We start from the raw sequence: 25720 nt of genomic DNA on the forward strand, positions 1-25720 counted from the left end.
AAATCCAGAGGAATGAATAGGTAAAAATGAAAAATGGCGGGATGGCGCAGCCTATGTACTGACACTACAGTTTTGAACTTACAATCCACTTGCCAAATGATCCTGAAATGCTTTCAATTCTGTAGGACTTTCCCTTTCAGTTTAAGCATGCTCAATATTAATCTTTACTCAAAAAGAATCTTGTTGCAGAGACTTTAGAAATGATCAGACCTGGCCTGAAACTTGCTTTTATAAAAAAAAAAACACATTAAGAAAGTGATGAGTATTCAGTTTCATACGACATTGCAAAATGCAAAAACCATGTGTAGCTTTCTATTCAACAATCAGATCAAAATGACATAGAGTATGCAATGAAAGGTTGAGACATGGACTTTTGGAATGATCTTTTGGAATTTGTATCCATAGACAGGACACACTGTGACTGTGCCTTAGAAGCAGGAATCCCCATATACTGCTGTCACTGAAGGGGGTTAAATGGGCAGAGGACAACTTAGAGGAGGTTTTCCAATGGTAGAGAGAAGTTGGTATCTTATTTTACAAGACAAGAAGCTTTTACAGCTATGTTATCATTCCACTATCTTGAAAAATGAACTAGTAATTGTGTTTTCTAGAATAGTGTTTGCTATATAGATTTACCAATCAATTATGTGCTAACTCTGCAACTTGTTAATCCCCCACCTACAAATCCTTACTCTGTTGATAAAGACTGGAAGTAATAGAAGCTGCAATCAAAGTACCCTGGCTTAACTTGCGGAAGGCCAGATAACTTGAATTCTGTTTTTTGTTGAACCCAATTTCAACTGTTGTTCTAGAGGGTCAAGGATTCAGGCCGATTTAAGACTGCAGCGAAATAAGAGTCAAGATGACATCATGAAAGAAGAATCAGCAGGCCAACAGTATTGGTCTTTGGCTGGAGCCCACGCTGAAAGTAGTGGCTGAGCACGTCATGCTGCTACCAGGGAGGCCGCAGCAGCTATGGATTTCAAGTTTGTCCCACTCAGAGTTTTAGGTGTCCAACATCAAGGCTTTAGCAGGAAGAGAATGTAATGTTCCCAGTCTCACATTGCCAATGTTGACCACAGCTTCTTGTCCAATAGGGTATTGTGATTTTCATTTCAGATACTAGGGGCCTCATTTATGGCATTTGGGTGCAGGGCAGTGCAGCAAGGCATCTTGCTGGGCTGCCCTGTGCCAAAGTAAAAGGGCAGGAGTGCACCAAATATAAGTAATACGGTGCATTGCTGTCCTTTCTGCCTAACCTGGGGTTGTTTTGGTAGCCTAGCGTGAACGTAGACAATTTTGCACCATGGTGCAAGAGTGCCTGCATTGTAGGCAGGATTGTTTTTGTGCAGGAAGGGCCACCTTTCTGCACAAAAACAATCCTATGAGGCGTTTTCATCTTTCTATGTGTGCTGCAGAATAAACATAAATTCTCCTCGTTACGCCTCACCTTGGGAGGTGTAAGGATTTGATGCTTTCCTAGGACTACATCACTTTATAAATCTGAGGCAGAATGAAATTTCATGTGTGTTGCGTGGGAAAACCACTGCAATGCTCATGGAATGCCTCATGACACAGAGTAAGGCAACACAGCGATTTGCGGTGTGTCTCCTTACTCATGATGTATGAGGCCACTCAAAGCCATGCAGGGTGGCCAATGCGTGGCTTCATTACGCTTTATGTTAGCCCTGCATCATGAATGTACCATTTTACGTAGTGCAAAAGTGAGGCAGGGCTATCATAAATAAGTCCCTAAGGGCTCTGTTTAGAATTTCGTGAATGGGATACTCCATAAATACGCGGGAGATAGTCTGTCTTCCATATTACAAGTGCCATAGACTAAAATGCATTTGTAATATAGCAAATGAGACAACCACCACATTTGTGGTGGAGCATCCTGTCATCCAGCTATAAATAAGGGCTTATATATGAAGATAAATCATTTGATGCAGTAAAATGCAAGCTAATACACCTCCTCAGTTTTCTGCAGTCAGCATGAAAAGGACCCATTACCCTTTCTTTTAGCATGTCAATTGTTTTCTATCGATATCCATGATGCTTTTTGTTTAAAATGTTCTGACTCCTTAGTGCTTTAACCAATATCTGTTAGTATTATGGTGTCATTTTAATACTAATTCAAGGGGGTTGGGGGTCACAGAATAAACTGCCTAATATACTTGAATTACGCACACCACTATTTGCAAGCCCCTTTGAATAGCTACGAACAAGGGGTGGTTGCCTGCGAGGAGCAGAAGACTACCATCATTGAGTTTGCATTCCCTTATTGGAAACATGTTTTTAAAAAGCCCATGTTCTCCCCAAAAAAACTTGTGGTATTTAAAAAACAAAATCTCATTTGAGAACACAAAGTGGTCCCTTGCATCACTGTCTACTACTCCTGTCCCAAGGCTGCTGAACAGAATTCCCAAAAGGGGAGGCTGTCCCCTTTGTGAATAATTTATCACGTTCTTTAATAAGTCGGTAACGTTCCAATGATTACAATCACAATTGCAGTAACAGGCTACTGATACATCTCATTGTGATTCACAATGAAGAGGGGGGGGGGGGGTGCCCCTTTTCATGCCCCTTCCTAATTGGAATTTCAAATAAGTCAGTAAAACCCTTTTTTGATTCAGAAAGATCTTTCCAGATCGCAAAAGGGGTTTAGTACATTGCAAAATGTAATTCAGCAGTTGCAAATCCACTGATTTTGTGAATCAGGGGATTTGAGATCACAAAGTCTTTTTGAGCATCTGCAGGTCCGGACTGGAAACCCAAAGCAGCCCTGGCAATTTTGTAGGACCAGCCCCCCTCTCCTCCTGGGTTTAGGGGTGCAAGTGTGAAGCACTTTTGTTACTGGGGACAGATATTGCAGCAATGCTGCAAAACCGGCCCCCAATAACAAAAAACGCCCCCCACGTATGCAAAACCGGCCCCACCCTTCCAGCATCCCACAAAAATGTCTGATCCCCGCTACAGCCAGTCGGCCCTGAGCATCTGGACCCAAATTGTTTAACTTTATGGTGGCTTCCTTCCTTTGCTCTCCCCCTTAATCAACAATCTAGTTTTACATCCTCTGGGGCAGATTTATGAGGCCCGTTGCGCCATCAGAACGTCACTTTTTGTGACGTTCCGTGGCGCAGAAGCCTGCGTGATATTTATCAGGCAGCACTGAGCCACTTTGTTTGGCTTAATGCTGCCTCATAAATATCAGTCCCTTTAACGCAGTGTTCTGCGTTAAAGGGGCGTGCAATGGGTGTTGCTGGGGGCGTTCCCAGCAACATCCATGGCCTTTTGACACTGCCCCAGATTTACGAGAAATCGTAAATCTGAGGCAGCGCCAAAAGCTTACACCTCCCCAGGGGAGGCGCAACGGGGAGAAATATCTTTATTTCTCCTCGTTTTTCCTTTTTCTATGTGTGCTGCATTCTGCAGCACCCATACAAAGAGGAAAAATCTCTTGTGATTATTTTTGTACAGAAAGGTTTCCCTTCCTGTACAAAAATATTCATCTCTGCAACGCAGGCACCCTTGCACCATGGTGCAGAGGTGCCTGCGTTGGCGCAGGCAGCCCATTGTGCGCCGGTGCAGGGGAAAAGGACAGGAATGTGCCGCATTTTATAGATACGGCGCATCCCTGCCCTTTTCTTTTGCCGTAGGGAAGCGCAGCAGGAAGGCCTGCTGCGCTTCCCTACGGCAAAACCTCATAAATCTGCCCCATAGTTTGCAAGTCATCTTCTACTGGGACCTCTTAAAGCTTATCCCATGTGCTTCTTGAAAATGAGGTTTTCCTTTCACTTGAAATCCACAGCTGAAAACGTACCCTTGGTTGTTGATAGGAAAATTCACCTCTTGTCGTCTTTTGAACTGCATTGACAGTTGACCTCCAGACAATGCCTCAGTGGACAGGTTCTCTATAGAAAGCTAGCAAAACAACGTCAAATTCTGCCTGTTCACGGTTTTGTCTTCAATGAAAAGTTCTGTGATTCAATCAGTTTTTAGAACTAATTAATCATCGAACTAAACGATAATGTTTAAGGAATAAAAGCTATATTTCATTGGGCCGCAAGATGGCAGTGTTGTATTAGGAAATACCATCCGCTCAAAGTAAACCTCGGCATCAGATAACCTTCCTGTGTTTATTGCACAGCAGAGCAGTGAGTGAGGTTAAAACTGTATTAAACATGTCAGCCAAGATTTACTATGACTTTGCGTAGGAGTTGTGTCACTTCTCACTTTTGTGGCCCATCCCTTACGCAAAATAATTTGGGCTTTTACCAAGCAATGCACAACCACTGTGCATGGTGTAGTATGTACAGAATACAACATCACAGGGCATTGCCACATGCTAACATTTTTGAAAAGGAAAGTGGAACATTTAAAAAATAAATAATCAGGTAAATGTATTTTTGCCATTGATTTCTTTTGAAGCAGGTGCAATGTAAGGTGGAAGAAAGCAAAAAGAAAGCAATTTTTCACATAAAAAATCGTGAGCCTTGTGCCTGACATGTCTATTGGCATGTAAGAGAGCACTGCCTTGTGTTACTTTGCATCGGATAGGCATTACATGGGTAGAGATTGGGTGTTCCCATGCATCCACCCATGTATGTTGATGCAAACCCAGATTTACTAAGATTTGTAAATGTGCATTTGCGCCAAAATTCTACGCCTACCCTACAGATTCGTCACGAGGAGAAATATCTTTATTTCTCCTCCTTACTTCCTCTTTCATGTGTTCTGCATTCTGCAGCAAACATAGAAAGAGGAGTATGCCTCCAAGGATTGTTTGAGCACAAAACAATCCTGCCCGTTATGTGGGCAGCTTTGCACTATCGTGCAAGGGTTCCTGAATCGTTACTAGGCAGCAGACAGTGCGCCAGCACGAGAGAGCCTTACTGCTCCATATATTCATAAATATGGAGCATTGCTGCTCTCTCCTTTTAATACAACGTAGTGCAGCAAGTTCCCTTGCAGCGCCCCCTTGTGTGAAACAACTGTAAATGTGCTCTGTCATGCTTAGCTGCTGAAAACATTGGGGTAGATTTATGAGCTTCTTGCGCCACTTTTGCGTCACTTTTAACATGGGAAAAGTGACGTAAAAGTGGCGCAAGGGGCTCATAAATCTGCCCCATTGTCGTTAACATGGACACCAAGGCCAATTCACAGCTTCCGGTTTTGCATTTCACAGATTGCTCCAGAGACCAAGGCTGTTATGAAGTGGATGAGGTCGACGCCATTTGTGCTGGGCGCCAGCCTTCACGGAGGAGACCTGGTTGTCAGCTATCCCTATGACTACTCAAAGCATCCTCTGGAAGACAAGATGTTCTCTCCCACGCCCGATGAGAAGGTACCTCTCCTTTAGCACCTAAGTGACTTCCCATCAGTAAATCTATTATTATTTGAGTAAAAAGATGATTCATGCAGAGAAAGTGTTGTTGGAATGACTTCAGCTAAGAGAAAAAAATAGCCCTCAAAGTTTAATATAGTTTTTAGTACTAAAAATGCTGCCACATATTGTACGAATTGTCGACATTGTGCTTGTAATTGTAATAGCTTCAGTGTTTTTATAATCATCTATTTATATTGGAAGCTGTACACAGCTTCACACATGGCCTTGCAGAGATTTCAGGTCCCTTTGTTACACTTGCAACATATACATGACTAGTGCATATGAGAGGCATAATGGCAATCAGTGCGCCATGTGTATGATTAAATATTTGATATAATGTTTCACGTTTCGTTTCTGAGTGGTCGTGCTGGACGGGTGGTGAATGAGATGTTCGTATTGGTGGGTAGTTAAGAGGTGAAGGTAGGGCAACAGCTGGTTGTGCAGCCCCTATCCCATGGAAAGAAAAATATGGTGGTTTTATCCTTTTCTGGTGGGTGGTGGAAGGATGATTCACAGAATTCCAAAGGTTTACACTCGTACGTCGATAACATTCACAGACTTTCATATCAGTTATAAGTAGCTTGAATCATAATCATGTCACAAATTGATTACCTGGTATGTGTGCGCCCATTCGTACAGTTTCATAATGGAATGACATGTCTTCTTAGAGTGTGCATTTGATTTCAGGGACTCGTTATCTCCGAATTTACAACAGTTTGTAACTTACTATTCAAATACAAAAGTGCAATTTTAAAATGGATACACAATACAAATATGGAAACTTAAATCAGTGTGTACCGCAGCGTTTGTGCCATTGCTTCCAGGGTGACCTTTTGTGTGAGCTGCAGGGACATTAACATTACACCTGTTATTCACAAATGGGGAACATTACAAAATATCCCCTCTCAATTGATTTTGGTGTTGCGGAAGCAGGTACAGTGAGAAGCGGTGCCTTATCTACTTCCAGCATACGGTGACAGAGCAAGAGTACAATGGACCCTTGTGCCAGTACCCAAAATGGGTCCCTGAACCCAATAGTTCAGTTGTAACAAACATCCATAATTCAGATACAACAGACCCCTCACAGTGCGAAGCCCCGGTGCCACTGCCCCAGCTGCACTATGGATAGCTCTGCCCCACTCCTCTGAATATCCCCACCCCCCTTCATCGCTTCCTTTTTCTATGTATCTTTCCACCTTTTACCTGTCTCACTTTGCCACTCCCCTTCTCACTGTGCACTTTTCACTTCCCCTCTCCATTCTCCACTGATATTTCCCTTCTCCGCTGTAAGTCTCCTCTCCTTTCTCCTCTCTCCTTACTCCTGCACCTTCCTTGTTCCTCTCACTATCTTTCTTATGTCCCTATACTGCTTTCCTTTCCCTTACTTTACCCTATTCTTATGTATCCATCCATTCTTACTTGCATCTCCACTCTCCCTTTCTCGCGCTTCATCTGCACATTGCTATTTTTCTCCTTTCATTCACTCTCCCCATTTCCACTTGTACCTCTCTCCATTTTCCCCTTCCCTCTCTCCATTCTTCACGAATGGTTCCAATCTGCACTGTATCTATCTCATTTCCTCTCTTTTATCTCTTTCACTCCTTTAGTCCCCTTCATGCACAATCCTTTCCCTCAATTCTCTTCACTCTAGCCCCTTTCCCTCAGTCGCTCCTGTATATTTCCATCTCTTGTTTCTATCTAGTTTACACCTTTCACTCTACCCTGTATCTCTAGGCTTGTTTTCCCATTATGCCATTCTCACTGTATCACTAAGGTCCATCGGACCACCAAACTCAGGGTGGAGGAGCGGTGGTGATCGGGAACCGCCGCACCAGTGGTCTGACTGCCGTATTATGAGTATGGCAGTCAGAGCACTTTGGGATCGCTGCAACCACCAGGGATCACAGGGCCCGATTCACAAAACGAACTAAAGACAAAATCCTAAACTTACTACCATTTTGGTATTCACAGAAGGCACTTACTCTTTTCGGTATTCACAGAAGTTAGGAGTCCTAACTTTAGGACTCCTAAATGCCTTCTGTGAATACCAAAAGTATTTAAAGTTAGGATTTTTCTCAGTTTAAGAGTAGTAAAGTTAGGAATTTTATCGCCTTATCTGCAAGGTCACGCTATCGTGTGAAACCTTGCCTTATCTTCATTTCCCTTAACGCCCATCTTTGCATCTCTAATGAGATGCAAAGTGGGCGTTCCTCCCCAGGATAACAAGAGAAATGTCACTAAGCGACATTTCTCCTATTATCCAGCCTCACGCAAAGCAGCATAGCGACAGGAAAAGTAGCGATAACGTCTGTTATTGCTACTTTCCTTACGCCTGCATTGAAGCTGACTTAGCCATGATATCCTATGGAAGGTGGATATCATGGCTAAGTATGTGAGGCCCTATCAGCAAGGTATCGTCAAACTTCGTGGGTTTATCACTGGGTTTCCAGCGATAATCACACGTTGGGCAGTTAGCGCTAGGATTTTTATCGCTTTTGAGATAAGCGTTGCTAATAGCACGCTATCTCAGCGATAAAAATCCACGCTAGCCGGCGATAATTAACCTAGCGCTAAGTGCGCTTAGCGATAATTATCGCCGGTTGTTGCTGATATGCCCCCAAGTCCTTTCACTGTCTTTCTGCTCTACCTTGCGTCTTTTCATTGCCTCCGGCATCTCTGTAGTCCGTCCTTTTTTCTATTCACACCTGGATCTTTCCAACTTTCCTTATATCTCGCGAAATCTGTGCGGGCAGCTTTTTAAGTAAACTGCAACTAGTGCGAGCAAGCTGCGTCCCCACCTCTTTGGAACCCGGTGCTATTGGTACCCGCTGCACCGCTGATAGCGACTTGCATTTACCTGGCGATGCTTCACATTAGTTATGTGCACTGAACTGCCCAGATGCTAAAATGGTTGAATACTGAGTTGCAGCTTTTCATAAACGGAAGGGGGCAGTGTTGCATCATGTTTTGCCACGTTTGCTTTTGCCTTATTTAAATGCAGTGAAGTATATTTAAACTGAATATTTTGCGCACTTCGCTGCCTTTTTCACAGATAATACTTTGACATTGCTAAGCAAAATTAAATACTATCGCATTGGTATAATTAAATTAAATAAATTCGTACAGGTCACCCAATACGCATAGGCTCTTATAGTGAGAGGCAGTCTCCACTGTAGCAGCAGATGTGGCAAAACCCCACCTGGTATTAATGTTACTGCGGGTATAAGTAATTCTGGGTCACAGTACTGCAGGGGAATCACAGGATGATTCTCTGTGGCCCTTGTGGGGTGGGATGTAACAGGCGGACAGCGACGCTGCCACACCGATTCCTGCTTGTGAACCAGTATTTTCAGGCCTTTTCTGGCCACAAATTCCCTCAGGGTTGAATTCAAGGATTTATACCCGGAGTATAATGCAGTATTACTGCATGAAGAATTACCGTGGGAATCATAATCAATTTTGGGTGAGAAACTCGTATTGTCCCAAAACAATATTAAGAGGCCACTCACAGTGGCATTGTCTTAAGGTAAGACTGCAATCTTTCATATTAACCCTTAAGGACTTTTTACCAGGAAAAGCGCCTGGGTGTACTGTTTTCCATGTTGAAATTGGTAACTATAGGAGATCAACTTGTGATCCCCAGTAATACCACCCGGTATTACTCATGCTGTCAGTGTCGGTAGTTGGGAGAGGTGTGGTGCAGAGGAGAGATGTGGTGCAGCCGCCAGAGCGGCTGACTCCGGAGCGCGGGGCTCACGGTTCAATCACCGGCAGCAGCTCAGCATCATGTGACTCTGGGCAATAGCTCACTTAATCTCGGGGTAGCATTTCAACCCATCCTTCTTTTGCCCACCATGTCACCTCAGATTAGACCCAGCCATATGCAAGCCAATCTTGGTCCTGCTCCACTAGAAACAGTCCAGCCCGAACTGCCAAGCCACATACACTCTGAACTAAACAAAAGCAACCCAAACCAGTTTCGGTCTGATTGGGCCTCTTCAGTCGTATGTAGCTTGGTTCAAGGGGGTTTGGACCTGCAGGAAGATTTTGATTTTCAAAAAGTAGTTCTGAAGGTAAGACTTTGGCTGGGATGACCTGCTTAATGTTTCTGACTTCTACTACATTGCGGTTGGTAGGCCTGGGAGGAGTTTGCGGAAGCCTGCAAAGTGACCGAAAAACTTTGCAGTGCTACGTGGAGTTCCGCAAGTGGCAGAGTGCGTTACGTCGCGCCATTCGCGCTCATTGTTAGCGCCAGGTGTTTTTCCCACGCTGCAAAATCAGCGTGAATGGCCCCACACGCAGCGCAAAAAGCGCAAGAGGGTGCTACTTCTTTCTGCCACTCGAGTAGATATTATACTCGAGTGGCAGCTTCCTCAAAGCGAACAAAAGGTTTTTCAACATGAGCAGTAATGACCATCCGCCCGCATTGAGAAATGTAGCCGGGAGGTGGTCAGGCGTAAGGTTTCCCTCGCTTGCAACCTGAACTTTGGGGAGCGAGGAAAAAACCCAGATCTGCAGAGTTTTTCAGAACTATGCACTCCTTGCGGAGCGCAGAGTTTAAAAAACTCTGCAAACTCTGCAGGCAGAGCAGAGTTTCACGCCCAGGCCCAGTGGTTGGTGCAAAATCACACCAAGGCCCAGGATATTTTTGCAATGGCAAATTACTTTGTCTATGTGCTTTTTGTCTTAAAATGGTAACAATTCCTATCTCCAGATTCCGTATTCTGTTTTAATCATTTTCTTTTTTCTTTTGCTTATTACATTTTTTAGTTTGGGAATTTTATTCTTTTGTTTTCATGAATTCAAAATTGTTGGTACTGCTTCAATGTAACACAATTTCTCTGGGGATTGTCTATTGCTTTTGTGCAATAGATAATAGGGATTGAGAAGAGTATCACTGAGACTTGTGTTGATACCTAACCAGGGTATCTTTTTTTAGTTTCTAAAGGTTCTCCGTCCCGAATTAATAAACCACATTCTAACACTCCCTGTCTATGATATCTACCACCTTCATAACCAGAGTTCTAGTCCACATTATTTCCTGTATCCAGGTTTCCAAGTTATGAAGTATCACTAGTCTTTTTAAGCCCTGTCTCATGGATTGTGATCTGGTTAGACCAGGAGGGGCACACCACGCGCTACCCTCATAGTGGTGGTGGTCTACCATCCTCACCAGGACCTGAGTCGCAAAAGAACGTGGGTGGCAGCATACTGTTTTTATATAGAGTGATTAAGTAATATGGCCAGACAGTCTGACCTGTGTCATGGGCCCTGAGGCCTACAGGCCCACTCATGGGCAGCAATCCACTGCTGTATGCTCAGATCAACCTTGGCATACATCAAGGAAGATGTGGGGACAGTTTGTGCATGTAAGAGTGCACCACACTGATACTGCATGAGCCTATGAGTGCTACAGTAAATGGGGACAGCATTTGCATGTGTGAGTGCACCGCACTGATATGTGTGTGAGCCTATGATTGCTACCGTACGTGGGAACAGCACATGCAGGTTGTGATTTTACAGCACTGGTATGTGTGTAACATCTTTGTGAGTTGCAACACATGGAGACACAGGATGTGGGTTTGTATGCATCTCACTGGTGTGTGTGTGCCATCGAGTGGTATAGCACATGGAGGGCTACACGCATTTGCATACAGCACTAAGGATGCATAGATTTCTTTGAAGTGTGCAGTGCATGAAGACCTGTGGTTTCTCTGTTGGGAGCACCAGGGACTGCTGGAGAAACATGTCATTGTAGAGGAGTCCCCCCGGACAGATTTGTGGATTGCTACGTTCCCAAGAGCAGGGTGTGGCACACACACTGGAGGAAGGATAAGCCAGTCTCTTCCATGCACTTCAGCTGGGTTCTTCGATTCTGAAAAAGGCCACTGGAGAAAAGGGCTTGGGCACATCTCACAAAGGAGATGGTGCTTATAAGAGAGTCATAATGAGTACTGCATGAGGCCTTTGTAAACGTTTGATACACATATGACTGAGACGGACCTCCAGGTGTGAGCCTGGTCATTTCTGGAGACACATTCTGCTGTGATCGACTGCTCTCTGGAGGAAGAGTAGGACAGAGGAATGGGCACTTCAATGTGGGCAACCCCAGGGAAACAAACTTCAAAAATAGAGAGACTAACTCACACTTGTGTCTGGAAAGGATTATAAAAATGGGAGCTTGAGAATCCCAGATTGTCAAACTTAAGCTGTACATCAGCATGGCAAATCTGAGCATGAGTTCGGCTGGTTTTGACCAAGACTGGGGACTGTAGACTTACATGCTGGGTGAGGGGACATCACACAGGAGAATCAAGAACATATGCTTGGAGCCTGGGGCACCAGCTTGGGTGTGTAAGGGTTGTGTAACTCTATCAGGCCTCACCAGTCAAGAGCTTTGTTTTAGAAATATCAGCCTCATTAGGAATGTCTTCTTAAATCCCCATTAACTCTGCCCAATGGAATTACCCATTGTGGGTGTAACAATAGCTGTGGAAGACTGCAATTAAAAGGGGACACTTAGTTGATACCTTTAGATTTCCCTCGGAAATGTGGACTTACCAAATGAAATTGTAATTCAGCATCAGATTGGCCTGGTAATTCCTCATTTTTACCTGATGGGGTCAGTTCTGTACTGTGAGAGTTTGTCACCTCCTCTCCCATCTTAGGTTATGAAGCCATAGAATTAAACAGAAAAACAAAAAAACATAAAGTGATTGGTGGCAAGCTGTTCTACCAAATACAGGGAGGAATCTTTTGCAGATCGGACACCACTCCTGCTCCAATGGGTCAAACCTGAACTACCAGCCCCATCCACCCACCACCCTCTGGAGAAGAAAACAGCAGTCCAGACCAGTTTCTGCCCTTTTGAGGCTCTCCAGCATGGTAAAGAAGCTCGAGTCTTATGGCTCAGCGAGCTTGGGTCTATGTGTTGCACATAGGCAGTCTCAGTTAAGAACAAGCATTTTCAATGCAATAGGTCTCGCATTCACGCGAGTTTGAGCTATTGGCATTGTAAATGATAATGCCTTTTATTTATGTGTTGTTTTTAAAACAGATAAATAAAAGGCTTTGTAATTTCCACTGCCAATAGCTTAAACTCTCGCAAATGCGAGACCTATTGCATTGCAAATGCGTTCTATAACATTTTTAAAAGGTTTTAGGAGAGGCTGTAATTAAAGCCTACCGAGCAACAACACACGTAACAGGAGGTGTCGCCATGGGAGGTTATAAAATGAGACAAGGTGGTACTAAGGCGGGACTACTAAGCCTTTTGGCCAATCAACAGCCACAGTTTACAGTGGACAATGACACAAACCAATGAAAATGTGGGTACAGAGTGGGCGGAGCTTCAAGTCCCTACCTCAATACAGCATGCCTCGCAGTGCAGCGCAATGCTCCTCAGGCTTGACCTAAAAAGCAAAAAAAGTTGATTGGCGTAACACTTAAATTAAACTTAGCCACTAGTGATTACTCAGGAAAAGTGACTTAAAGACCAAAGCAGACTCGCATAAGGCGGTACCTTCTGTAAATAGTGAACCTTCGTATTTTTATTTCATTCTCTGACTATGGACTATTTAAGGGATAATGCTTTGTTTTTACTGTTCATCTTGGTTTCAGACATGCAAAACTGATAATTTTTCTTATGTTCTTTTAAAGTTTTAAATAAAATACATTGACAGCATCAGAGAGTTTACTGTCTCTCTATTGACCTACTCTGCCTATGCCGTTGTTTCACAAGAATGTTGCTGAAGGGGAGGAGCCAAGATGGCGACCGAGACGGCAGCGTAGACTCCCGGCTCCGTGAACCTCCGCATCCCGCACGGATATCCTGCCTGAGATCCTCAACCTGTGCTACGTGGTCGTGTTTCTGAAGGAGAGGGGCTCCCGACTGTGTGACTCCGAGGTTTCTAGCCGTGCTATCGCCGGAGAAAACTGCATCGGAACTTTACGGCCTGTGCGACCCTGGAGCCGGGACATCGAGTGGACGCCGTGGCCGGGTGGCAGTGCGACAACAGCGGCCGGTGGTGACTGGGTGGAGTCGGCCCACCGGAGCGGTGCCAAACTCGGCCTACATTTCAGCGTGGTCGCTTCTACTGCCCAGTGTAGCTGACCGAGTGCATGACCGGGGGTGCAAATCTTAGATCCTCCGGTGACTGCCCCTGCCTTGCTGGTGAGCTGCCCGGCCGCCGTCCGAATCCTGCCCCGATCATTGCGGGCCGCCCCCGGATTTCTACGGGAGCTGGTCCGTGGTGGGGACGACTGTTGCCCGTGACCACGGATAGTTTTTTGCCTGCCCCCGGAACCCGGTCACCCGCGACGTGGCCATCGCGACGCTTGTCCCGGGGTCCCGGCCCCGGTGAGGGTCGGGCATACTTGGCGGCCATCTTGGGTCGATGAAGCCTACCATCCTGTCCGCTGGGCCGCAGCGGGCCTGTGAGCATACGATTATTGGGAGTGTGGCGGCGAGATCACAGAGAGCTGAGCTGGGGTACGGCGACCTCCTCGAGGCTCTTGGTACTCTTCACTCCTCCTTGGTTCATGGTTTCGTGATCTTGGGGAGTAAGCTCGATGGTGTGGCGTCGGAGTTGGGGCAGTGGCGGCCCGCCTGTCCGCACGAACACAGAGTCTACCCACACTGCGCGCAGGAGGACGCTGTGGCGGCCACCCCTGAGGTTAGTACACGACTGGACGCCCCGGCCAGTGTGCTACAGTGTGTTCGACCTTCTGAGGGCCTGATCTGTCCCGGAGGCGTTGGACCTGAGTGGGATGTGGTGGCCTCATCCCGTGCATGCCCTCCTGCGACCCAGAGACAACTCCAGCAACTAATGTCTGCTTTGGCTGCTTCTGCCTTCCTGAACCTTGCGTGCAGTGCAGATCCTGGGGCAGCACTGGGAAGCCTGTTTCCTCACGCGGCGGACTGTGTTGATGCTCAGAGACTTCCACCCCGCCTGTGTGCGTCGCTTCTCTGTCGTTGTTGGACATTCCTCTGCCTAGAAACATTGGGTATGGTGCTGGGTCGAGGGGTTGGCATGGGCAGAATTCCACAGAGTGGTCAGGGATGAGGCTGGCCCCTCGGGGGTGGTCGCCTAGTGGACGGGCGGGCTTGGGGTGGTGTGCTCTCCCGACATGGCTACTGGCACAATAGGTGCATAATGCTCCCCATCGTGGTTTGAGAAGATTGTTTTTGTGCTGTTCCTTGTTCATTTTAGGGGAACCTTACCGTGCGGGAGGGAGAAGCCGGGGGTTTGTTATGAAGGCCCTCCTCCAGTTTATAAATACTTTCTCTACCCCCCCGTCTGGTGGGGGTCCTTTCCTACTTCTTTTTCCCTATTCTCCTACATTTCGGGTCTGGTTCCAGGGCGACAGGCACACTGCTGGGGGGGGGGGGCCGTACTCATCTGCAGAGGTGCAGGGTGGGGGGTTGGGGGAGGGGATTCTGTATTCTTTCATCTTTTTTCCATGGCCTCCTTTTTCTTCTCTGATTCTTTTTGTTTTTCTTTTTCTGGGATCAGCGTGATACACCTCCCTTTGCTATGCCTCGTTGCCGTTCCATGTGTTCACAACTTCAGGGGTGTTCTTGGGGAGTTCTGGCGGGGGACTGCGGGCGCAACTGTATACTATGTTTTTTCCCATCCTGATGTTCTTGTGTTTGCGCCATTGACCGAATAGATTGCTGTAAATCGCTAACGTTCATTACTCTACATAACCGTGATCGTTGTTTTTTAAAATTGCTTGTCACCTGATCTTTCTGCTTTGTTTCATCATAAAATGAAAACCTCTTTCTCCTGGTGCCCTACTCACGCTGTTCACAGTATTAGCAGTACGATTTTGCTCCCCGAAGTGCTGCCTGTGTTTATACTTGTCGTTATTGCTATGATTGCTTAGCGGCCGGCCCTGGGGGGTTGTAGGCCCATACTTGTTCTTATTGAACTGTTAATAAAGGTTTTCAAAAAAAAAAAAAAAAAAAAAAAAGAATGTTGCTGAAAAATGTAACGAGGCATGAGAAGGAGGTTTAAACAAATCAAGTTGAAAGTATTAGGAATTCTTCCATTTCCCCGATGTTCCAACTCCCTCCGCACTTGTTACATGGCCTGGAATGATGGCCTCCAAAGGAATGCGATGCATGGCCTGCTCGAATCATGCACCTCAAAGGGCTAACACAGACTGAATATTAGTTCAGTGGCCAGCTACAGAGTGTAATAGGAAGCACCACAATTCAAAAACATTTGTTTCTCTACTCATCTCTGTTTATTTATTACGTCCCAGGAATGTGAGAAAATGTTACTAAAATACATCAGAAAAAGATCTTAGGAGGTTCACTTGATGTAGCAATATGATAATTTGGGATATGAAAATCAAGTCGGTAGATTTATTATCAAAACAGCGAAGAGGTACTGTGAGAACTGGTTTACCACAAATATCTCCACTGCCTTTTGTTTGTACCCAAAATGTACCCACATGGTACACAGGCCATATGTCATCCCCTGTTAGGTATCTGAGTGACGGGTTTCTATAACCCGGGTTCATAATCTTTTCCTGGTCACTTTCAGCACCTTGTTTTCCATCCTTTTGTTTAATCTTGACAGATGGTTAGTGGTTCTTTTGTGTAATTGTATCCGTATGGCCTGCTTTCATTTCCACGCACCGACCATTGCTTCAGACTAGTTTAAATGAAAGCATCGCTAAAGAACACATTAGTGCTCTGTAAACAATGTTTTCTCCCCAGCTCTTGATGACCTGAATCCATATTGGTGATTCTCTTGCAGATGCATGTTTCACCAAACAAACAAGAATGCATTCTCATTTTTATGTGTAGTTATTTTCTTTATGTCTGCTTTTTATTTGCTTGTGCACTGTGATGAATCCACCTTCATCCAATTATACACTTTGGGGCCCTGTGATTGCTCATACTGTTGTTATCAACAATATTTTTACCTTTTGTGGTTTCAGAGTTCATCATGGGGATGGCCGATTGACTACAAAACATTTGCCTGCCCTTCTTATCGTTAGATTACGTGTATCGTTGCTATGAGTATTATAATCAATGCTATTTATTTCTGTTTTATTGAGGTGTATTTTCATGACTTCATTTGCATTGCAGGTTTTTAAATTATTGGCTAAAACATACGCCAGTGCACATCCTGTTATATCCTCTGCAGCAAACGCCAGGTGTGGTGGTAATTTTGCTGAAAAAGGTGGAATAATTAATGGGGCTGAATGGTACAGCTTCGCTGGTGGTAAGTTCTCTTAAATATTGCTACTAGATATGATGCTCTATGACGAATATTCTTACCCAAGGGTGAGGGTGTTCTACATTTGTATGTATACATATTACAGGACATTGCGAATAATGTATCTGTTATATATGGGGTCTCTGGTTGGCCAGGGTATACACCTAAGCCAGGCAGAATCCACCACTCTAGTCAGAGTAAGGGAGTTACATACAGAAAATAACTCCTGCTCACCTACTTGGTAGCTTGGCAGAGCCGTCAGGCTTATCACAGAGGCAATGTGTAAAGCGTTTGCGCAACTCACACACACACCAGTGACACACTATTCACACCATAAAAAGAGACTCACCCAAATTAAATATAAAAATATCTTTTCTATTATACACCAAAACACATAGACCATAAATCACTTTGTAGTATGAAAAGCAAATCAGGTCACAAATCACACAAATCACTTTGCCAACTAGGAAGTTGTCATGGTATTCCATTAAGTGCACTAAAGTAAATATTTATATGTGGCACCAGTCATCACATCATGCAAAACACCACCATGGTGCATAAATAGCTGTTAGTGCAAAAAGTAACTACTTGTAAGGTTGCACACGTTATAAAACATCATCAAGACAGTAAACACGTTTGTACATTGCATGTCTGCTCATAGGTCATATCTGTTATAGATCATTAGAAAATAGGCAGACTTTAAAATGCTGACCGTAATACTTAGAGCTCAAAAATATTATTCTATTAATCTTGCTCAGGCGGCAGGGAGGTCTAAGTGCCTATTACCAGCAATAAGGTAGGGCTGGTAGGGGACTGTGCCGAGTGGTACCTCCGTGGAAGATTTACCCTTCTGCTCCAACTAGTAGGGCCCCCTGTGCTCCAAAAGGCATGTAATCAGGCAGCTGCCTGCGTTCGCGCTGTGCAGCTGCGAGTAACACAACAGAACACGTTATGATACAACAGAACACGTCAGAGACCTTTCCCGGTCTCGGGAGGTTGACTGTGGAGGGGCCAGTACCTAGAACCCCTTCTGCCCCGCGCAGAGCTTCCACAGTATGCGCAAAACAAGAAGGGGAGGGGAGGTGCCCGCACTACCCATGAAGGCAGACAGAGCTCCCCTAACAAGAAAAAGGTTGTCTGCCCCCAACCTCGCGGTGCAGAGACTGCACTGGGATATTCCGTCGGTCAGAGCCCAGACATCAGGCGATAGCGACTTCCTCTTCCTGGACAGGAAGAGTGGGTGTGGCCTTCCTCTTTGTGCCAGAATCCCTTCCTCGACCACTGAGCTGCCTCGGGGAGAACTCCACCTTGCTTCAGGGCCTACAGCATGGATTTGTCCCTGCGGCCGCTCCTTCGTCTTCTGCGGCTGGTTACCAGGCAACACATGGTGCTCACGTGGCACTCGCTCGACTGACGAGTGGTCGCGTTAGATTTCAGCACACCTCTCTTGGCCTGGGCTGATCACGCAGTGGGTGGGGATCAGCCCAGAGCTTCCTCCTCAGCTTTCACCTCCAGTACTTGGAAAGTGCAGCACTGCACGCACTGCTGGGCAGATGAAAGCACTCCTCACCCGCTTCCAAAAGTAAAAGAGATGAAGGGACAGAACACCAGGCACTAGTCACTTTATCTAGAGCAATAGATGTGCTCACCATGTGCAAGTCAATTTTTCCCAGCACTTCCTCAGCTGAAGATTGGCAATCCATTGCACTACATGCATTTTGAGGGGGCCACAATAAAGTGTATACCCTGCCCTCTTCTTTTCAATACAATGGGGAAGAACAGCCCTGTCCTTCGCCTGCTCCAGTCAGGAGCAGACAGTATCATTCTAGAAGTATTTTGTATCCCTGAGACTTCCAACAGGAGACCAGCACACACAAGCCCTTTGAGATTCTTCCCAAGCTGGATACCACAGCAGGTCAAAAAGAGTCAATCCTTTTCCTCCAACACATACAGAAACAGCAACTACATGCCAACCCACCCCTCACTCAGAAAAGGCAGCACTCCTCACACAGTCCTTCCACTCTTCTTCTTGGCAGGGTCCTCTTGTTCCTTGAAGTAATGTAAAATCCTGGGGTTTTAGGTGCAATACTTATACCCCAAAATTTAATTGTTCTCTTTGTGTGAGGGTCTCTGATCCCAGTGCAAACCAGTCCTGTCCTCCCTGGTGCAGCATGAACACAGGGGGAGGAGACAGCATTGTGCAAAAGGAGACACAGCCTATTCAGGTGCAAGTGAAACTCCTCCCACCTCTCTAAATGCAGACCAGGTCTATTCGGGCAAGTGATGAGTCACCCAGGCAAGGTAGGGCAAAACTCAACCCCCCAGTGACTGTCTAGAGGGAATGCGCATCCCAGCTCCTATCACTCAAACACCAGACGCTGAATACACAAACATCCAGAGGCACACAGAATGGTAAAGTAAGAACATGCCCACGTTCTAACAGTGGCATTTTCAAACAAAGAATTTATAAACAACCAACACAAAAACATGCATTAATAACTTCTAAGTTCAGAGAGCCTAAACATTTTCCTGTCTTCTCCTTATTGCAAGTTACACATGCAAAAATGTTACAGTGCAACTCCATTGATAAGCCTTTGGGACAGATAGCCTTTCAACAGTGAAAAACAAAATACACAGTATTCCACTATCAGGACATGTCACACACACCAGTACATGTCCGACCTTTCACAAACACTGCACCCTGCCAATGGGGGTACCTTGGGCCTTCCTTAGGGGTGCCTTACATGTAAGGAAACGGAAGATTTGAGCCTGGTAAGTGGGTGCACTTGCCAGGGCAACATGTCAGTTACAACTGTGTGCACAGACACTACAGTGGTAGGTCTGAGTTACGTTTGCAGGGCTACTCATGTGGGTGGCATAACCAGTACTGCAATCCCACTAGTAGCATTTGATTTACAGGCCATGGCACACACCGTGCACTTTACTAGGGACTTACCAGTAGATCAAATATGCCAATCATGGATAACCAATCATTGTCACAATTTATACAGTGAGCATATGCACTTTAGCAGTGGTATATTGCCCAGAATCCTATAGCCAACAAAAACAGGGTCAGAAAAATAGGAGGCAAAAAGTTTGGGGTTAAACCTGTAAAAAGGGCCAGGTCTAACAGTATCTAAAACAGAATAGTGTTTACTGCTCTGGATATTTACAAGTTGTTTTTATTAATCTGATTCAAACTTTTCCTCTTCACTGTGGGTTAAATCTCAAATAAGTTCTAGGGGTGGGTGTTACTCACGGAGTTTCACTCTGCAGAATGCCGCTGGGTTACATCAAAGCCACAAGATTCCACAGAATTCTCTGTAATGGCTGAAATCAGCTGCTCACACTGATTTTTAGCATCAGGAGCTTGTTCCAGGCTGCAAAATATGTGCAAACAGCACCACACAGCAAGCCAGAAGGTGCTGCTTCTTTGCTGCAACTCGAGTAGATTTTCTACTAAAGCAGCAGCTCTCACTTTCACCATGAACTGTTGCAATTCGCCCACAACTGCCTGCTGTGAGAAATCACGCTGGGTGCACACTAAGACCCTCAAACCTATCTAGGGGATAACAATTTTCAAACTCGCTCACCAACTTACAGTTGGCTAGCTGCATGTAAGAAAAAAGTCCACTAGGCGGTGGTTGGCGGAGTTTGTACAGTACTCTGTGTTACAATTGTAATGCGGAGTGGCCAAAACTCAGCGAACTCCGCTGGCAGAGCAGAATTTATCGCCCACCTCTAATAAGTACTTCAATTCCTCCTACAGGCCTATGCATAGTTCTAATCCATATTTCATTGTGAGTATGGAAATTGCCTAGTGTCTCTTTAAATGCACCTCTAAAATTAAAAGCAATTATGGGTCCATACTGACCATTATAAGTAGGTGAACGTTTCATGTTTATGGTTTCTCAGATACACCTTGTAAATATGTTTCTAGCTCGTAAGGGCTCATAAACATAATTCGATTAAGATTAGGATTATATGCATTTCAGTGGGTGGAATATGAAATGGGTGTGTAGGTGAAAAGTTTCTCTGCCAATATAATAGTCACAAACATTATTGGTGCTGAAATTTGTTTGCAGGCCATAGTCCATCGTGGAAATATATGTAAAACTTCTTTGAAAATTATTTGAACTTTAAGCGTACATCTACAAGATCTAGATTTAAAAATGTATTCTAAATTTTCGTGAAACAGACCACAGTGCTTTCATCCCTAGCTAGATCTCTTCCCAACCTATTCTTCTCCTCTATTACTACATTCTGAGCCAGATATACAACGGGTCTTAGACCTGTTTGCACATGCAAAAATCCTTTCGGCCATGTACAAACTCTATTTTGCAACTCGCAAAAAATTTGCAACTTGCAAAATAGTGTTTTGCGACTCGCTATTAGGAAGGGGCGTTCCGTTCCCAATAGCGACCCCAAATGCCATGTATGACTGTTTTGCGACCGCAATTGCGATCACAAAACAGTCTCAGTTTACCACCCTTCACAGAAGGGTAGTAAACCACTCACAAACAGGAATGGGTTCCCAGGGGACCCCTTCACCTTTGTGACAGGCTCTAAAAATATTTTTTAAGGGCAGGCAGTGGTCCCAGGGACCAATACCTGCCCTTAAAAAATTAAACAAAATCGTTTAATTTGTCTTTTTTTAAATGCATCCCGTTTATATTTAAGGAAAATGGGCTGCATTTAAAAATAAATACTGCTTTATTGAAAAGCAGTCCCAGACATGGAGGTCTGCTGAGCCCAGCACGCCACCATACCTGGTAGGGCCAGCCAATCCCAATGGGGTCGCAAATTGCGAGTGCCTCATTAATATGCATGAGGCATGCAATTTGCGACCCCATTAGGAATCGCAATCAGTGTCGCAGAAACTGTTGTACATACCAATTTGCGACTCGCAAATTGTGAGTCGCTATTGCGACGCAATTTGTGACTCGCAAATTCCTTGGTCGTACATCTGGCCCACTATTATTAAAACATTGTCATTTTTCTGCAACCATAGGCATTAATGGTACAGAAGAATACAAATTATTGTAAGCTTACCTAACTGCTGTTACTGCGCTTCATGTGTCTCTTCGGAATGAGCCGTGCACTAAATCCACAAACAAATAGCATAACATAAGCCATTGACACCAATTTCTCCTCAGACATTTAATCTTCTTTTTACCCTTGTGGATATTTTGCATTACATCCCTACAGATGATTTCTCTACCTGCTTTGCTGGCTTTAGAACTCAGTTCATTTTACCCCCACTAAACAGGAACAAAATGACATGCTGTCCCTCTAAACATGGTTCAATTGTCTTATTCCTGATTGGCACATTTGTCTTTCCTGTAAATCCCTAGAATATGGTGTAGAAAGTGTACCCAGAGCTTGGCAGTTAAATGCTATTTGTGTACTGTAGCACCTGGTTTGCCATTCACTACAGAGGCAGTGCAAGTATGGCTACAGGTCTGCCGTGTGAAGTGGAGCAGCCTTTGGTACCAAGACCACAGGCCTATACCAGAGACTACTGGATGGCTCAATCATCCTCTTGGTCATCATCTTAAAAACCTCATCTTTGATGGTAGATCTTAACTTGTCTGACAGCCTGTAGGTTTTATTCTTAACCAGCATGCAGTCTCATGCATCTATGTCCTTGGTACACAAGTTGGTGAGTCCTGGGGTAAGTGAGAATGAGGAGGCAAATGTCCCAGTAACTGGTGCTAATCTCTCTTTTGTCTGTTGTCATAGTTGGAAAGAGGACTATGTCTCCACTGAGTCTCCTTGCTTCTTTCATGACATGAGATCTGGTAGGGTCTCACTTTCCTCCTCCTAGTCACCATCTGCCACCATAGCTATCTCAGACCTCACAAAGTGTGGTTTGAATCAGTTTACTTGCAGAACCCTCAAGGAGTTCCTGTGAGTCTGTAGGTCCACCATGTAGGTGACCTCACACTTCTTCTCCTTGACTTTGTTGGGTCTAGACACCCATTCTAGAGGGTCTGGGACTTCCAAGGCTCCATGACTCACACTTTTTGGCCAGGTTGGTACTCTAGCAGAGCGGCCTTCTGTTCTTTCTACTGCTCAATTATTTCCTTGCAAGCCTCCATATTCTGGTTGTCCTCTTTGATGTATTGCCCCGTTTGGAACCTTAGGGCTAACATATCATCTACAACACCTTGTGAAAGTTTCCTTGAGCTTTCTACAATCCTTCTTTTACAAGGCAAGCAGAATATTCAGGGTGGAGGCTGTAAAAATCCTCTTGGCACAATGGAGTCAGGTCCTGCCTGCCAGGCCTGTCTCGGCCGCATAAAACACTTTGGTACACTTGAAAAGGAGAAAACAAGACACCAGACAATTCTTGTGTATCCACTGTCTGATTGCTTTAGTATCCTGTTAGTAATCAATGAGAACTAGCTCTTGTTTAAATTGTTTGTATGTCTGCGGGTGGGGGAAAACCATTAGGTTTTTATGAAGGCCCTCACCCACCAACCTAGAAGCTGAATACGCCCCATGACTCTTGCCCAGGCCAGAACACCTGACCCAGCTAACAAGCAACACCTGGCCCTTCCCACAGGTATTTAAGCGCTCTCTACACTGTAGCTCATTTCTCATGGAGCCTCTGCCCAGACAACAGGTTCATTGAGGGTCCAGCGACTTTGCGCAGTAAGTACCTGAACTGGACCAAGCTAACGGTACAGCCACCTTTCATGCTGCCGTGTCTGTGTGTGCATCCTTTTACCGTTACCTTGTTGGGTGCACATCACCCACCTCCCCCAACAGCCTTTTTCCTTTTCTTCCCCTTATTTAGAGTGCACATGGTCCTGGCCCCCGGCTGAGCTCCATGCTGAGTTGTTCGCTATAATCAGGTGTAAGCAACTCCACTTTACTGTTTTCACCAACACTGGTTACAGTACATAGGCCTAATATCACACACAATAACGCATATTGTGATACCGGCCACTCTTTCACTGCCCGCCACTGACGCCAACACTACCGCCTTGTCCGTGGTCACCTCTAGGCACCTAGTACGGCCTCACTATAAGCTTTTAGCCCACTACCAGGAGCCTTTACTTAAATGTTATGTCTGTCCCCTTTTTTTACCCCCTACAGGTACAACCCGAGAGGAAACACCTCTTGCCCATATAAGCACCGTAGCGTGTGCTTTACACACAGGGCACTGACAAACTCATAACAACCCCTGTAACACCCCACACATATAAGGTCCTGACGAAAGCCAGTAGAAGAAAAGGCCTGGCTGAAACTAGTTGATCGCACAGGACGTCGGAGGCCATAAGCCTACCGTGCACGTCCGATAGCCTTTGTTTTTAATGACTGCATGGGGCCACCATTAAAACAGTCTTTGGGACACCCAGGACAGTATTTTAAACCTCACTCAGAGCACACCCACAGCACCCTCACAAACCAAAAAAACCCGCTCCGCAGTAATCTGGCGTCGAAGCACACCTGTGGTACCTCGGGTGGGGCCCAATGATGAAGCATGCCACCAACTAGGTTGGTGGGTGAGGGCCTTCATAAAAACCTAATGGTTTTCCCCCACCCGCAGACATACAAACAATTTAAACAAGAGCTAGTTCTCATTGATTACTAACATATAAACTGGGGAAACGGACTAGCCTCTCTAGTTCTCCTCTCTCTTCTTGATTATAACATTTACTTTAGTATCCTGCCTCTGACCTACCAGACTTGTATCTCCAGGTTTGTTGTGGTTACAGGTCCTGCTTTAAACTGGATGTTAATGTTAGAAGTAGGAAGACACTTCAGATTAATGTAGTGTACTCCAATTCACAACCTCAACCCTCAAAGTCCAAGTTTAGTGTGCAAGAGACTTTCATCATCTTAAAAATGCCCTGGCATATGGCATTTTGGGCCTATTTATAGTATGGCAAACACGAACTTCTGAAATGTGGATCGTGGTGCCTCCTGGAACTTTTACCTCATTGGTTAGAGAGTGCCCAGGAGTCAGTTCCTAACTAGTGCCTGTGACCTGAAATGAGCCCCGAAGGACTGGACATGCACTTCCCTGAACCCAGGACAAAGAAGTGGCCTTCAAGGGTCAATTGGCTGACCATCTGTGTGGCTAAAAGGGCACACAAATCTTCAAGGGGCCTTTTAATAAAGTGCCCAGCTGTCTGGTGGCACCTGGCCTTGGACTAGATTTTGCTGTTGGCCTCTGCCTGAGACCCTGAGATCCCCTAAGTGACCTCTCTTGCAATCCTTGAGGTCCTTAGAAGTGTACTCCTGTAGTTGCTGGGCACCACAATAAAGATTGAAAATTTTGGAAAATGGTTGCTACAGAGCATCAGTGGTACCAGCTGCGAAAAGTATCTGACTAACAGTTCCACTGTGTCGGAATGAATTTCAGCATTGCCCTGCACGGAGATCTCGGCAACTCAAAAAAACAATGCAGTTCCTTTCTGTATTGGGGCTTAGAATAAATTTCAACAAAAAATTGTCAGACAAATCTGCTTCAAGTATCTGACCTGTAGTTCCACAGCTTCAGCTTCAACCCACATGGAGAGGATTTTCAACCCAAAAAGTGACCAACTTCCTTTTGGAATTAGGACTTGTTTTCAACTTGAACTTCCATACTTTTCAGCTGGACCAATCCAATTGCTGTATCCGATCAGGGCTCCATCATGCTCAGCTTCAAATCACGCTTTGGAACCCAGTCTAGGAAGACAATTGACTATCACTGGCACCAAGTGCTTTTTTCGTGCTATTTCTACTTAAATCTTCGAAAAAATAATATAGTCTGTACCCTGTTAGGAATGGGATTCCTGGTTGGCTGAGGAATGCATCCAGGCCAAGCAGGAACCACCACTCTAGTCAGGGTAAGCTAGATACACAATTAGATAACCTGTGCGCACCCTCTGGTAGCTTTGTACAGAGAAGCCAGGCTTATCTACAAAGGCAATGTGTAAAGTATTTGTGAAACATACAGCAGCACAATGAATACAACACAAAAACGCTGCACACAGGTTTAGAAAAAAAGAGACTTGAGGTTGAGTAAAATAACGCTAAAATGACAAAAATCAAACAAGTAGAAGTCGAGATATGAAATTTTAAAGATTAAATGCCTGAT

The 25720-nt window shown here is 45.1% G+C and overlaps 1 protein-coding gene across 1 annotated transcript in view; it reads left to right on the top strand.

The window, feature by feature from the left end:
- CPZ (carboxypeptidase Z) overlaps positions 1-25720 on the top strand; it is a 297018-nt gene that overhangs the window by 238309 nt on the left and 32989 nt on the right. Inside the window, exons 7-8 of the mRNA XM_085642486.1 lie at positions 5189-5347; positions 16494-16629. Of these exons, the coding sequence (XP_085498612.1) occupies positions 5189-5347; positions 16494-16629 (295 nt within the window). The remainder of the gene's footprint in view (positions 1-5188; positions 5348-16493; positions 16630-25720) is intronic.

Source organism: Triturus cristatus, chromosome 2_2, assembly GCF_964204655.1.
Source record: "Triturus cristatus chromosome 2_2, aTriCri1.1, whole genome shotgun sequence".
Classification (NCBI taxonomy): domain Eukaryota; kingdom Metazoa; phylum Chordata; class Amphibia; order Caudata; family Salamandridae; genus Triturus; species Triturus cristatus.